Raw genomic sequence first — 15789 nt, 5'->3', positions numbered from 1 at the left:
CTTGTGTTTGTGGGTGCTTGTTTCCTAGGTAATGATCTCACCCATCCCAGTAAACTGTACAGACACAAAATACACAAATTTTGGATCAAATGGACAAACTACTTCACAGATTTTCAACATCTTTATTCAGTGTTACTTTTGCCCTCAAAACATGCCCTCAGCTGGACTCTTGTGATCTTCTGATAGCAGTAGCATAGACACATCCTTTGAGGGGCATGCCAGTTTCTAAAGCAATTTCAGCAAGTTTGAATACAAGTTACTTGGTCAAGTCAGCAACAAGATTCACCATTTGAAAATGCAGAATTATTTCACTATGTCCAGTTATGAAACATAAAACGAGGAGATGATTTGAATGACTCAACAATACATTTAAACAGTCTTGGGCTTGCAAGTGCCAGCATCTAGCACACTGTAGTTCAATTATTTCAGTCAAGCACACTTTCCAGCGAAATTCCCTTTCATGAAAATGTCAGCATTATCAATCCTCAGTTCAGCTACGTTATTAGAACATTCCCCTCAAATGGAACCTGCATGGAAGATCCAGAACAACATGGAGAAGATAAGTAGATATAGGGCAAAGACTAATTTCATCTTTATCCAAGGTGACAAGGCCTTAAATACAATCCATGACCCATGGTTACAGCTTTGGACCAGTTGAGCACAGCAGCCACAAAGACTGCTTACCTCATGACCATATAAACAGTCCCTGCCGACATGGGCTTGGTTCAAGAATGGGATTTCTAGGGTATCTGTTCCTAGGTATGTCATAGATCTGTCCCTGTAAAACCCTTCTTTGCTTCCAGTTCAAAGTTTTAATACATACTACAGCCTCTGAGGGCTAAGTGCACCGTAAAAGAGAAAACCCAGTGAAACTGAAACCTCTCCTGATGGCCAATATGAGGTCAGCTCTCTGACGAGTAAGAGATGTCTAACACGCACACGGTCCCCTCAGCAACAGCACAATACTATGCTTGAGGTACATGAATGGTGCCTGGCAATGACTACTCTTGTGAAGACACAAGGGGAAAACTGCAGTACAGATTTGATGATAACACCCATGTTCTCATAATGAGTAACACTCATTGCCAGCCTGCCTATCCATTTTGTTCCAAGCTGTTGTAGATAAAAACATTTTTCCACCACAAATAAAGCAAATTATTCAAAAACCTTCAAAATCACCTACCCAAACCATTTGTCACGTGCAGCTTTTTTTCTGGAGCTTAGGGTGAGACTTAAATATCAGGTTCATTATATATGAGATCATAACCCCTGGCATCCACTTGTCTGCCATTAAAAAAATCTTCCCTCTTGCCTCGTCTCATAAAAATAAATGTATTCTAACTGCAGATGACTGCTACATACACCTGCAGTACTCTTCCTCTTTTGCATTGCTTGGTGAAAGCGTGCTCTTCAAATCACCAAGTTTCACAAATCCTAACTTCAGGCAAAAATCAAAAGAACAGCTTCACAAAGTGCCACAGTAAGCTAACTGGTCACCTAACCTATTTCCACAAATCGCAAGTTGTTGAACACTTTCTGGTGGTTTAAATAACAACAGGTATGTTGTATGTTTAGTTAATGGCAACTTCAAGACTGAGGATCCTGGCCTCCTCTAAACTGCATTATTTTAAAAAAAAAATTTCATTTTTCATTTTAAACATTAACTAAATGTACATATATGGTGGTTCTTAGTAGAGGGAGGTGTATGCACTGGTTAAAGTACATGAATATAATTGTGTTTTTACCCATTAAATAATGATGAAATAACTTGGTGCATCTATACTGCAATGGTCTATCAGTCATTCTGACACTTCATGTGTCGAACAAGTGTACCGTGTCTCATGCATTTCATGACACTTTACAGGCAGATCATCACATGTGCAAGAAGCATCAACAGAACTATGTTCAAAAGTTATTCACACCTTATTCACAAAACAACATCCAAAAACATTATGATGGGTGTTAGTAAATATGCTGTTTTGGCAACAGAAACCACTGAAGATGGATTTCCCCCCCACCCCCCGCGCCAATTCAGAGGGTATTTGCATCCTTGTCTTTCCATCATGCATCGATGCATTGCATCACATTTGCATGCACACACATGGTTATCTGCATGTGCATGATTTATGCATTCATGCAATGTGTGTAGAGGAGAAGAGTTTTGTGATGTGTGAACCCTTGCTCTCCAAATACTTCCTTTGTTGCTGGCATGGCGTAAAACAAAAACTCCAAATACTTCCATCTTCTTTTTCCTTTAGCACAGTGGTTCTCAAAGTATTTCGGACTGCGGACCACTTTACTTAACTAAAAAATATGGCGGACCACCAAGGCCTAAAAATCACTCTGTACTATGAATTTCAAATTTAAATTGCCGCATTTGTTTCATTACAATTCAAAACTAAATGTACTTCTGTGACAGTAATATAGTAATAAGTTGACATAAAACTACGTACTTAACTGAAGTTTTCTACAAGCCTATATCTGGCGATTTAAACATCACTTTGCAGACATATGACGACTGTCAGTCGCGGACCACCTGACATGCCCACGAACCACTAATGGTCCGCAGACCACACTTTCAGAACCACTGCTTTAGCAGATGTGTTCACTAATTTCCAACACCATACACACACAAAAGGTATTCAGTATTTAAAATAGCAAACATTGGCCAAAAGATTATTATTGTGGCTCACCAGTCTGAGCATAGTCAAATAAAATCCACTTGTGTAAAAACACCAGATAGGTCCTGCCTATTACTGGCACATGAAGCACTACTTGTTCAAAGACTACACCAAAAACATATGCAGCACAAATAGTTCTTTTAAAAAAAACTACAGATGCCACTAAAAGATAATTTGTTTAGATATTTTACTGCAATGATTGATCCTTGATGTTCTTAGATTGAATTGGTGACATGAGAGGCTGAGGCTATAACAGCTTGTCAAGTGTACCTGCCATAAACATCAAAAGGCATGCCGATGGCCTCATGCTTTTTATGTGATTAGTAAGGTTTATTTCATTACAAACATTTTCTTTCCCACCAACACGCATAAGATGGAAAGTTTCTATTACTTCTAAACTAACGACAAAGTAGTTTGTTGATAGTTGTAGAAGTACAATGGTCCCATCAGCAGTCACCAGCCTTTCTATGCTTGAAGTAGTTGTTCATGTCTTTGTTTTAGAGTAGTTTTTTTGTTTTGTTTTGTATCTTGGTCTGCTGTTGACCAAGCAACTTAAATGAAAAGAATTTTTTCAGTTGCTTTCACACAGGATTTCTGATATGTCTGACATTTTTACTCTACCACTAGCCTGTTACGCATTTTCTTTTGTGGTTAAGGTTAAACTACAAGGAAAAAAAAAAAATGGAGCCACTGTTTTCAAGTCTGCCCTTGAAATGGTTCAGAGAAACCATGGTGAATCTTATGACCATGAAAATAGTAGTGCCAATGGCCGTCAATGCTGGCCTCACCCTGAAGTAGTAAGTAAAATGTAGCATGTGATAATGATTTACAAACACCAATGAACAAAACTCAGACTTGCTGCCACCCGATGATTTGCTGAATATCTTTTCAGACAACTCAGTAGTCAACAAAACCAAATGAACAGTTCTGCACTTTAGTAAGCATAGCCTCTCACCAACATGCCAAGGATCGAATCAGCATAGATCAGAGGGAACTTTAAGGTGGTGGGTTTGTAATGTTGACTTTTAATATCAACGCACTTCACAATTATCTTTATCCTTGCACTAGTACTGCATGTATCACTGAAAGGTAAAGTGAATGCTTTTTGCTAATTCATGTTCAATATCCACAACTCCTCATGCCTTCCATTAGACCCAGGGGAAGCTGAAAGTCAAGTAATTATAGCACCAGCATCAGAAGTCCGTGACATGCACATTCACTGATTTAACACACAATGCCACAACATATTTCCAGCATGGACCTGACACTTTACAAAGGGTTAAGGAAGGAAAGGCTGCGAGGTGGAGATAGGCATCATCCTCATGAAAAGATGGTTCCCAGAAAAAGCACTTTCCTCAACCCATCTCAAACCTAAATGACACAGGACTACCATTACATTTTTAGGCTTTTTTTTTTTCTTTTTAAAGTGAACATCAACAGAAAACTGGTATTTCATTAAATCAGCTGTGACAGCAGCGGGAAATTATTTGTAAGTCAACTTCTCTTTTGTTTAAAACATGAGCAAGGAAAGGTTCTTTCCTAGGACATGTCAAAGCTTAAAATAGCAGAATCACTAAATCCATTCTTGTGTTCTAAATGTAAAAAGTACACATAACATTTCTTATAACAAAACTAACAGTTTTAATCACGATGACATACATTATGCAAGAGGCCAAAGGAGAGAACAGTTATAAAGCTGGTCACAAAGGCTGCACCTTTCCAGCTTTAAATTTCAATGAGACATGTACTTCTGTTGAACAAGCACAACTGGGTGGGGAGAGAAAATTGTGTTTTAGGTTGAACCAGCAATGAAGGCTCTATAACAGTAAAGCAGCCAGGTTACACATGCACCGAAAGAAAAGTGTGCCTCAGACAAGATCTGAATTCTGGACTGCAACCCTCAATGCACTGATTCACAAATGGAAAGAAAATGTACAAAACAAAAAAAAAAAAAAAAAAAAAAAAAAAAAACCAACAAAAAAGCCAGTATATGAAGAAATGGTAATTTTTTTCTGAGGAACAGATACAAATGCATACCCTCCTGTGTATGCTTTCTGCATTAAAGTGTGAAACAGAAAAAAATATTTTGTTGAAGCACTATATTCTTTTTTTGTGATGTCTAAATATTTTCTTGCATCACTTAAAATGGCATAAAAATAGAAAGTTGAGTAGTTTTTTCCCTTCTACTTTTTGTACGGTTTTTGTTATCCTATCGACAATGACTTGAACGTATTCCTTAAGTATTTTATGGAACTGCTTTTACATTATACTAAAATAAGCTGCCTAGGGAATTCACGATCACACCATACTGAAAACTAATTGTGTTGCTTACCAGCATTCCATCTTCTCTATCTCCCCACCAACTTCAAAACACAGATAAACCACTAGTGATTTGTGCCTGGTTACACCTTCAACTACTAGGGCATAAGTAGAGCTTTCCTCAATATCACATTGCATAAAAGAACAAAATATTAGAAGAGGTTTACTAAGATAGATAGATCAGAGCAGGGTAAAGTGGTTATGTTGTAAGAATGCTTCTCAGACAAGATCTTGAATATGCCAAAAAGTAATGTTTAATAGTCCATCAATATAAAATTAATGGAAATGTATATTTCATAAGAAACACACAAAAAAAATGATAAACCATTACACACAAAATGGAGCAAACTACAAGTGTGCATCACTGCAACATCAAAGACTTCAACTGTTGATTTAACATCTCTCAAACAACAATTTATTCACATATTTACATTGCAGGACAAATGTTACAGCAACATCAAATCACCAATCTGGTAACCAAAATGTAAAGAACTATGTACATACAACTGATGAACTGTAACAAAACAAATTTTAAACTTGACTGAAAAAGAAACCAGATGTACCAAAAAAAAAAAAAAACCTCACATGCATCATGAGTCATTTGATGCAAAAAAATTGTCACTCTTACAGGCTTCAGGTCTTTACTCAGCAACTGTGCAGGTGTCCTGCAGAAATGAGCACACCAAGGACAAGAGCACATTAGTACAAATAACTTTCCCCACCCACCCCCACACATTTCCCCCTCTCCACCCAAAGCAATTGTACCATCAAAACCTGTCACTCAGTTAAACTCTTACCTAGCTGTAACATCCAGCTTCAAAAAATTGCTGCTGATCTATATTTCCTACCAACTCTTGTACTTACTCTTTTCTCTTCCAGACAAAAAAAAAATCTTTCAAACAGACAGGTGTACACACAGTCCCATTTACACTTTAAACCCTTCTAAGCACTTGACAGCCATTCCACACCGTACTACAGAGCGAAACCATTGGCAGTTATTTTACACCTTATAAAACACACGGAAAGTTCTCAAGCAGATAAATATTTACAGCTTTCTAGCGCTCTAGAATGCACACAAATCAAACATGGCTATTTACATGGAAATGTAACAGCTGTGCAGCACCTTACAATGTATGATTTTTTTTTTTTATCGGTTTGTATATCTTCACAAATTTGGTTAAGCTCTTCCTCTCCTTACAGCCTTTAAATTACTTGATGTTGGATGGTGGGGGTAGAAACACAAAAAAGAACAAAAACTTGTGAACAAAACCTCTCAGCATACACTCAAATGAGTAAAAACTGTAGATATTACATTCTTTGCAATCTTATGCATCTGGAAAATCTTTTGTACCCTCTATTTACACAATGGATCAAATCATGTGCTGTCATACTCAGTATCGATGTTTCCTAAACATGATCAAAAGGAATTGAAGCATGGGGAAAAAAAAAAACACCTGCATCCTGTCAACCAAAACTTGAAATTTATATGCAGTAGCAATTTCAGTGGGGTTTTTTAATGTAAGGTCTTCATCAGAAATTATGTTAAGGGTATTATCCTTTCCTTTAAAAAAAAACCAACATGCACTTATACATATACCAAACATACACACACAATGCAAATGCAAAAACAATACAGAAAACTACTAATATTAATTTTTTTATGCTCTTTACAAAGTCAAAGACTTGAAAGGCTAAAACCTAAAGTTTTGTTTTGTTGAGATCGCAGTAATTATTTTTTAAACGACTCAGCCAAAAGTTATAGCCAAGTAATAAAAAAAAATTTACTCATGAAATTAAGATGGTACATCTGCAGCAAGATTTTTAAAAAAGGGAAGAAAAGCTTGTTGTCATCAGAGCATCATTTCTCCTGGTGGACTAGTCGTGGAGGCACATCAGACATACACTAAAACAAGCTAATACAGCTGCTGCTACACTATATGCCTCTGCAACCAAAACATCTGTTGGTGCTTCGCTGCCCACCGACAACAGATATGTGCATGGAGGAGACACACATATGAGCAGATTATTATCCAACAGATGCTGTCTCAAGTTCAATAAATCACCTGTACATGATAGAATGATGACTGGAATATTCTAATGGGGACAACACACAGAGGCAGACATGTACTTAACAGGTTAATATTTAATTTCTTTCTATTTCATCAACGGTCATGACCTTCGTGCCATGTGTAGGAAGTGGTGGCATGCTTGGTAGCTGTGTCTTGAGCACTTCAGGTGAAAACCATTTGAGAATCTCTCCATCTGATGGATGGCGATTGTTCAGAGGAGCTGTTGAAGTTACCACTGAGGACCCCAGTGAGGCTAATGGTCCATTTACAGCTGCAACAAAAAATCTTGTGTCCACCAAATTTTCATCTTTTCTTGAAATGTTTGCAACCTGTAGTTCAAATTTTTTTAATGTCAGCATTACAACAGAGTTCGTAAAGGTGTTCCTAAAACTTTCTTACTTTTTCCAGACTCCCCCCAACCCCCCCCCCCCATCACATTTACTAGACCTACTTTAACCTCTATATCCATAGGCAACATAACACTCGTGTAAACCTGCTTCTTGTTCTTTGTAAATTTTTAAACTACTGTCGCATTTGCCTCTTTAGTGCCAGGACTGAGCTATGTGTTGTCTTAAAACTTCAGGTGAAGCATCTGGAAAAATCTTGTTTGACTGTGAGACACATTAAATGTGCATTTACTTGTTTAATTTGTACAACACACTAAGCCTACTTACAGGGAAACTGTGCTTTTAAGTTTACTAATCTACACAAATACTGTTAGCCGATGGTTTATGGCAAAGTGCACTAAGATTGCTGCCAGCAGGAAAATAAGCTATAAAAATGCTATTATTTATATCATTTAATGTACAATTTTACAACAGTCATAGTCTTCTTCTTTTTTTTTTTTTTTTTTTGCTGTCAAATAGACACAAAATAACAAAGGTAGTGAAACCTGCAATATGAGGATACCCTTTACTGAGCTAAACACTGTCCATACACAACAGGTGTTCTCTTGTGAGGTTCACATTTACTTTAATCCAATACAAGGCCGTTGGTTTAATATTTCATTGTTTCTGTTTTCCTTTTTTGACATTGAAAGTCCTAGTAAATGTTCTAGTCAAGGCAGGACACAGTTCTGATATCGTATGACAATCTTTTTAACAATTTTGATATTATAGCACAATACGAATGTTCAATATTCTCCACTCTCTGTAGTGGTTTTTAATAAAACCATGCAGAAATATATATATTTTAAAGTGACTGATTTCAAGTTTGTTCTTACTGTGCTCAAAATTAGCAAAAATAGAGAATATTAAGGACAGCGCAAGTCTTAAAAAAAAACTTGGTCAATTCAAGGCCAATGGAAATTACCATCAGCAAATTGCCACTTTTTTCTATGTAAGACAAAGAGCCAGAAAATTCATAACAGTAAACACATTTTGAATATAACCAATCAAAATTTTTATGTCCCAAGAGATGACATTTTATTAGTGAGTTCATTTTGTTCTCTGGAATTTTCAACAATACGAGAAGAAGGATTTGTATGTCCCAAGAGATCGCTCATTAGCGAGTTCATTTAGCTCTTTTAAATATTCTACTGTTCCCAGAGAAAATTAAGAAAGGATATACATCATAGTTGGGACTTTTTTTAAATATATGTATTTTTGTTTTGTTTAGTAAAGTAGGCAGATCTGTTCAAGTAAGTCATTTTTGTGTGTGTGTGTGAAAGAACACGTATTTGCCCAGCATTTTGAGTGCGTTTGAAAGGAAGAGCGCGAGTCACTCTTCACAGTGTCAAGACACTATCCGATGCTCATTTCTTCTCAAAATGCCACATGGGAAAGGAGGAAAATAATGATTGTATTCTAAGACCTTTGTAGCAGCAAAAATAAAATAGACATAGATTAGTGCACCCAATTCATTATTAGAAAGATAACTGTCAAAAATCAAATGATTTGGTAGTCAGTGCCTCAAGAGAAAAAAAAGCAGCTTTGAAATCTGCTGCTAATCTCAGTAATGATCAGGACCAGGTGTGAACATAAAGAAAAATGAGTATACCTACAAGGTTTGTGATTGATGTACTTTGTGCCAGAATAATCATCAATTCTAATAAAAGCCAAGAATGTTCAGCAACACATTTACAAGGATATCAACTTACCAGGTTTGGTTGCCTGGGTGAAAATGGGTACTGAAGATGAAAATGCACGTTTTAATACAGAGCTGATAGCTGATGAACTATTAGGAGTGATCCCAAGAGCTGCCACTGATGACATCTGGGCAGGTGTGGAAGTACGAGGGGAAAGTTGTGGAAGTGGAGCTCCTGGTGTAACAGTAGGCATGATGGCATGTAGTGGCATCATTCGTTGCTGAACCTGAAGGGCAGCTAACTGATTCATCTGATTGATGTGGTTCACTACAAAACACAAGGAAAACCATCAATATTTTTATTAGTGTTTGTGTATATAAATACAGCGAAAATGGTTTTTAAAAATTACATTTCACCTGTTGTTTTTTTTTTAAATAGCACCATGCATGAGACTTTTTTTTTAACTTCACATGTTTTAACACCCTTCATTTTATGTTATAGTCATGGATAGACCAGACTAGGTCAGATTAACAACTGAAGATTTAAACAGCTCCTTTTCAAGTACTTACCCCTATTAATCTGCTGCATCAAAAGCGCTGACTGCATGGATGCTGGGCTGGCTGGCTGCAAGGACAGACGTGGTGTTGCGGTGATGGGCATAAATGGTGGTGGTGGTGCAGAGGCAGCTCCCACTGGTCGAGGAAATGGAGTGCTCAGATGAGATGGTCGAACAGATGCCTGAATTTGCTGCTGCTGTTGGTGACGCTTTTGATCCATTAGTTTGCCAACATCAAGAGTTCCACTGGAGCCTGCCACTATTGGCCGGGGCTCACCATCCATTTTGACAACCCCAGTCAAACAGCCTGTCAAGGGTCGAGGTTGAGACATAATAGCTGCAGCAACGCTAGCTGGTGTATCAGCTGAACCTTTTCAAAAATAAAAGCAACCTTACTTGTACTTAATATCCAACAATTAAAAAAATATTCATAGTTTCACCTTCAATATATTAAGATTTCTCTATTGTCCTTCTATAAATTGAATGCATTTTATGCCTCTCGGACAGATCCATGGGGCCATTCGGACCCATTAGCTAAATTACTGCCATCCATAAAAACACGGACACGTTTTAATCTGGAAGGCATTTTTTGCTTTTTTATAGTAAATCTTAAAGAGGGCAACTGAGCAAAATTGCAGAAATGGAAGAAGAATGTATATCAACACGGACAGTAAGGCATAAAATTTAAAACCGAATTCTACCCAAATTATTAAAACTTATATTTGCTCCAAGGAACATTTGCTCAGAGCAGATAATTTTAATGCCTTATTTTCTTTTTTCCGTTATGACTATTTCCTTTTTCCCTTGGATTCTCTCTTATATATTCTCATCCTTTGCAGAAATTTATGAATTTGTAAAAATGTAGTCAAATAATAGATACAAAATTAGTTTATTCTGAAGAATGCTCACCTTTAACAATGGCTCTTCCTGCCAGGCTCATACCAGGAGAGGATGGTGGGGCTACAGCCTGACCCACTAAGGGCCGACCTCCTCTTCCAGGTCCAAGGATAGGAATAGCAGTTCCAAAGACCACCTGTTGATAAGAAGACCATAGGTTAAAGTAATATTTGAAAAGAAAAAGCTTAGTATCTCCAATTTCACTTAGCCTGCTCATTAAGTGCTTCATCCACTTGTATTGTGCAGCAACTAACCTTATCGTCTAAACTGTCTCCAATCTGCTGAGCTGCCATCTGACCATCATCTCGCAGATCCAAGTGTAATGCTTCCTCCAGATGACCACTGAGAGCAGACAAGTTGGAGTTAAAGGAGGAAGGGGTGTGTAGATCACTTGGTTCATTGATCCCAGTGTCCCCACTACTGACGGTAGAGCTGTCAAAGGAATCCGAGCCCTGCTTTTGCAATTTTGTTGAGCTGTCTGCAAAATGATGGTAACAAAGTTCTTTTCTTTTTATTATTTGCATGAAAAAAAAAAAGGCTCAGCATGATAAAAGTTCCAAGCCTGAAATTAGAGCAATAGGGCATAACTTTTATCCCAGCAGGATACTCTGGACAATTGGTGCATTTTGAGATCATTTGTGATGATGGGCAAAATCTCAACAAATGATTCACTAATGGCACAACATGAAAAAAATTTGGTACAGCTATCAGCTGGTGATAATGAAACTGCATATCATATAAGATAAATAAGCGAAGATAAACCAAAATCATATTACTGCTACATTGTAGTACATACTGGGAATAGTACAAGTCATGCTGCCCAACCAGAGGCAGAACAAATGCAGAATATGGTAAAAGGACAGGTATGAACTGCCATTAAAAAAGCACACACACAAAAATAAAGGGGGCCTTCAATGTTGCTACAGTTGTATAAGAGGTTTCCTTACCTCCATCATCATTTTCCCCATCTTTGGTCTGCTTTTCCTTTTCAGAGACACGATCTGAGTGCATCTTCCGAATGACAGAGGTTGGAGTGAAGGCCATGCTTGCCGGCTGATAAATAGACTACATTGTACTTGTTACAGAAAGAATACATGGTAACATCATTGATAATGATGAACAATACCTCTCACTAAACACCACTTGAATGTTGCACTAACACTTAGTATTTTGAAGAGCTTAGAAAGCATGTAACAAGGTTTGCTGTGCAAAAACTGAAAAAATTATGAAGCCCCCTTCTATCTCTCAAGGGAATTTTTTTGGATGTTCTTTTATTATAGTTTAGGTCCATCCCAAAAAGAATGCTACCTCTGCTAGGAATGTAATCAATGTGATACATGCTGACTACTCATCAGATATACCAAAGTTTATTCTGGACAAGTTAATAAACATTATTTGACAGATATGAAAATGTATGTGCCCTGCTTTGGGGCTTCTTACCACAATTGCATGTATCTGGTACCTGTGTACAGGAATATGCGTGAAAGCATGGAACCTGTTATGTTTATGAAAACCTAGACTGGCGAGGGCACTGTATGTTAGCAGGCATGTTGTGACTGCACTATGGTGTTTGATATATGTTGTAATATTTTGTTGTATATGTTGTATTATTTAATGTGAGCTGACATATTTCTCCATACATTTTTGTGCTAACATGGCGATACTAAGCAAACAAAACCCTAATGGTGTATAGAATCAAAAAGTTTAAGATGGTAGCCTTGAGCAGAAAAAGTTCCTTCTTTGAAATGTTGATCATTTTGCATTTAGCAGACCACAACTGTTATTTATAATTAAAGGTATTTCAATTTCTGTAATATATCTAGCTTTTTCTTCTTAATATCATAAATGCTTATTCATTTTTTAGTTTCTTAGGCAAGTCTACTTTTGCAATAAGTTTGCATTTAGTCAGTAAGGTTTTGCAACACAGCCAAAACCAAGTAGGAGAAAGCCCAAAACCTCCACTATAGTATGAGAGAGACAGAAAAGAGAGTTGTACACACAAATATCAATACAACTTTATCCCCACTATCCAAGACAGTGCTCGTGCTAGAAATAATATATACATATCTAAAAGAGATAATATAGATGTGCATGTTAAAATAGTGTCTCACACACACACCCACGTTCCTAACAGTGGATACAGTTGGTGACCCAGACCACCTCAGGCTATTACAAGATGACGGCCAGTAGAGTTTATCAAGTGAATGGCACGTGGAATAAATTGAGTTGGGGTGATGATTGGTTCTGCATACAGGCATTGCGTACCAACAGCCAGACTGCAAGAGTGAAAACTCACATGCCAACACATGATCAGAAATCCAGAGAATGCTGAATGCCTTCCCGAGGATTTGCTGATGGCAAAAGGCTGCCAACTCCTACTGCCTGGTTCTGGTTAATTGGAACAGATATTAATGAAGGTGACAAGACAAGATCTGTTCCCTAGGAAGAGGCTGTGGAACCAAGAGATGAACAAAAAAGTGATGAGACTTTCAATGAAGGACTGACAGAATTGAGAGAAGATGGGGGGGGGGGGAATTGGTGTTTTATGCCGTGTCAGCAGCTAAGGCTATATCACGGCAAGCAGCCAGTCCTGTAAACAGATGCCACGTGCAGAGAAAGAACAACGTGCCCGAGACGAGAAATGAACTCAGGGCAGCCAACCTTCACTGTATTGGTGACAGGCGCTAACAGCGCTAACCGTTGCGCCACCGGACCGCTCAATTGAGAGAAGATGGCAGAGCTGACAGAGAAAGGAGTTTCAGTAGGAGGTCCCATCATTGGCTCTTACGGAGGATCACGTCAGTGTTGATGTCCCATTTAAGCTGGCTATCAATGATGGTACCTAGATATTTTGAACAGTCAACTACCTCAATGGCATCATCATGGATAATACTGATGACTGTGCCTCAAGCCTGTTCGTCCGAAAGTTGAAAATCATTTCCTTAGTCTTTGAGGCATTCAAGACAAAGAAGTGTTCGCCAAGCCACCATACAAAGTCAGGATGAGCGCCACTATGATCATGTTCACTATTATCAGAAGAAAACTCATGAGATAGATTCCTGCAAGTCTTAAAAGCAAGGCAATACAGAGCTGAAGAAGAGTTATGGGTTAAGTTGTTGCCCAGACAATTGGCTACGTCCTGTTTATCTTTGAGAATGGAACCTACAACCTGCAGATAGCTAACAGAAGATGCCAGATATCTTCCCTGGGAAACTACAAACTGCAGATAGCTATGAAAATGAGAGATATCGTCCCTCCATCTTCAAGTTCTGAATGGCTGCCCACAGCTTCTGGGACAGGGAGGATGCAAGTTTCCTTGCTTGTTTAAACATTTGCTGAGCTTGCATTCAGCAATATTTAAATGATATATTGTGTATAGTGGGGTAATGGCACCAATGGGATTCTTCATCTGTGCTCATTGACTTATCCAGCATTCCTCCAAAAACCATGGAACTAGAGCTTTTCCATAAATGGTGACTAACTACAGTATGGCAGCCAAAGCAATACTGATATAAAAACTTCAATGGGGTGGTCCTGTAAGAGAAACCTGCCATAGCACAGCAACAATTAGGTTAAAACTAGAACCTGAATGGAGGCAGGCAGAGCAGAGGGCCTGGAAAATTGGCAACTTTGCCTTAATAAAATTCCACCTTCCCTCTGGTAAATTACTGATTGTAAGATAGGTTAAGAAGCAAATAAGAATATTATTGGAAAATGATCACTGACATAAAGGTCATCATACTTTCATCCAAAGCCTGCTTATCACATTTAATATCAATACAATTTAATTATTTATTAAATAGTTGTTATAGTAAATAGTTGTGTATGTATTTACATTATAAATTTAATTAATATCAATACAATTGTCATATGCCAAACTTGACAACATTTTATTTGACCAGTAAACACATCAGAAGAGATTTTAAACAAGTCAGCTGACAAAACCATTACAGTTCTACTGTACACTGAAAGGGTTTAAAGGATTTATATTCTCAATATTTTTGTGAATACTATTTGTTATGTCAATTTAATACAAAACATCACTCTTACCTTGGACTGACTGCTGACTGGCATAGTTGATGTGGTTGTGGTTGATGTTTTGATGGCCATACTTTGTACACAAGGCGATTTTGCTCTAAAGATATCAGAAAAGATTTAGATATAATCCATTTTCCCCCCTTATGTTTAAAATTGTTAAATCAGAGAAACTTAAATAATCCTTAGGGTAAAAAAAAAATCCGCTTTTAGAAAGTTATCTGTAATCATTATTGTCTGTAGAGATTCATCACATACCTACCCACTTAATTTTAATATTGGAAAAATGACATCAGCATCTATTATAAAAACATGTGACTGACCATGCAAAACTTGGCAAATAGTCTATACTCTTGTGGTTTTTAAACAATATTTATAGAAATCAGCATAAAACATGGATTTACTGATAGTGTTCTGACCTTTCTTGTTGCTTTTTAAGGTATCGTTCCTTCTGATCTTCCAGTTTGCGTTTGATAAGAGCATTTTGAAGAATAGCTTGTGTGTGTGCTACTAGCTCTTGTGGACTGGGCACCCGCTGCAGCACTGGAGACCTCATGCCTGATGTTGTCTGAACAATGCAAACCAATTTAAATTCTACTTTTCAATCTTAGGGTTACACAAACAAAAATATACCCATGCACACAAATATTTCACACAAACACAAGTAAAACAATTTTTTAAAGATGCTTGTTTCTGATCTGAATTTTATTCAGAACTTCTCAATAGATCTTCCTAAAGATGGCACGGATAAAAGAAAGAACTGCAAAAATGTAGTAAAGCCACACTTAGGTGGCGACTTACTGTTAGTGTACTGGTGGGTGAAAGAGACTGCCCAGGTAGCGGTGCCAACTGGGATGGATGGATCGGGGAAGGTGCACTTAGATGTAAGGGTGGCTGTTGGCTGAACACTGCAATTCAATAAACACAGAATTAATAACGCTGCATCCATCTCTTCCTTTACGGACTGGATGTGTTCTGTTTAACAGTAAACATCAAGTTTACTTTTGTAAATTATTGCTACTGCTATCGTTTAAATTCCCACAGATAAGATGCACACCAATGTGCAAATTGTCTTTTAAGGTTAGAATGCTACTCCAAATAAAAATTTCTAATTATGTTGCTATTTTTACAGACTATAAGAAACGAGGAAAATTTTTTTATTTATACATAAATTTGACTTTATTCACGGTTGTCAACAATGTACAA

General features: G+C 37.5%; 1 protein-coding gene across 4 annotated transcripts in view; it reads right to left on the bottom strand.

The window, feature by feature from the left end:
* Window positions 1-106: 106 nt before the first annotated feature.
* LOC112563349 (eukaryotic translation initiation factor 4E transporter-like) overlaps window positions 107-15789 on the bottom strand; it is a 33619-nt gene continuing 17936 nt past the window's right edge. For 2 of the 4 annotated variants that reach the window (XM_025237261.1, XM_025237265.1), the window contains 9 exons: window positions 15385-15491; window positions 15003-15151; window positions 14599-14683; window positions 11496-11601; window positions 10803-11026; window positions 10561-10684; window positions 9665-10021; window positions 9168-9422; window positions 4088-7340 (listed from right to left, as the gene is read on the bottom strand). In XM_025237261.1, the coding sequence (XP_025093046.1) occupies window positions 7144-7340; window positions 9168-9422; window positions 9665-10021; window positions 10561-10684; window positions 10803-11026; window positions 11496-11601; window positions 14599-14683; window positions 15003-15151; window positions 15385-15491 (1604 nt within the window). In that variant the 3' untranslated portion in view covers window positions 4088-7143. Of the gene's footprint in view, window positions 528-4087; window positions 7341-9167; window positions 9423-9664; window positions 10022-10560; window positions 10685-10802; window positions 11027-11495; window positions 11602-14598; window positions 14684-15002; window positions 15152-15384; window positions 15492-15789 lie in introns of those variants that run through there. The other 2 variants (XM_025237263.1, XM_025237262.1) reach the window with 2 other exon arrangements.

The sequence above is a fragment of the Pomacea canaliculata genome, linkage group LG4 (genome assembly GCF_003073045.1).
Source record: "Pomacea canaliculata isolate SZHN2017 linkage group LG4, ASM307304v1, whole genome shotgun sequence".
Classification (NCBI taxonomy): Eukaryota; Metazoa; Mollusca; class Gastropoda; order Architaenioglossa; family Ampullariidae; genus Pomacea; species Pomacea canaliculata.
Note: the sequence above shows the minus strand (reverse complement) of the source record. Positions and strands in the feature narration are given on the sequence as shown.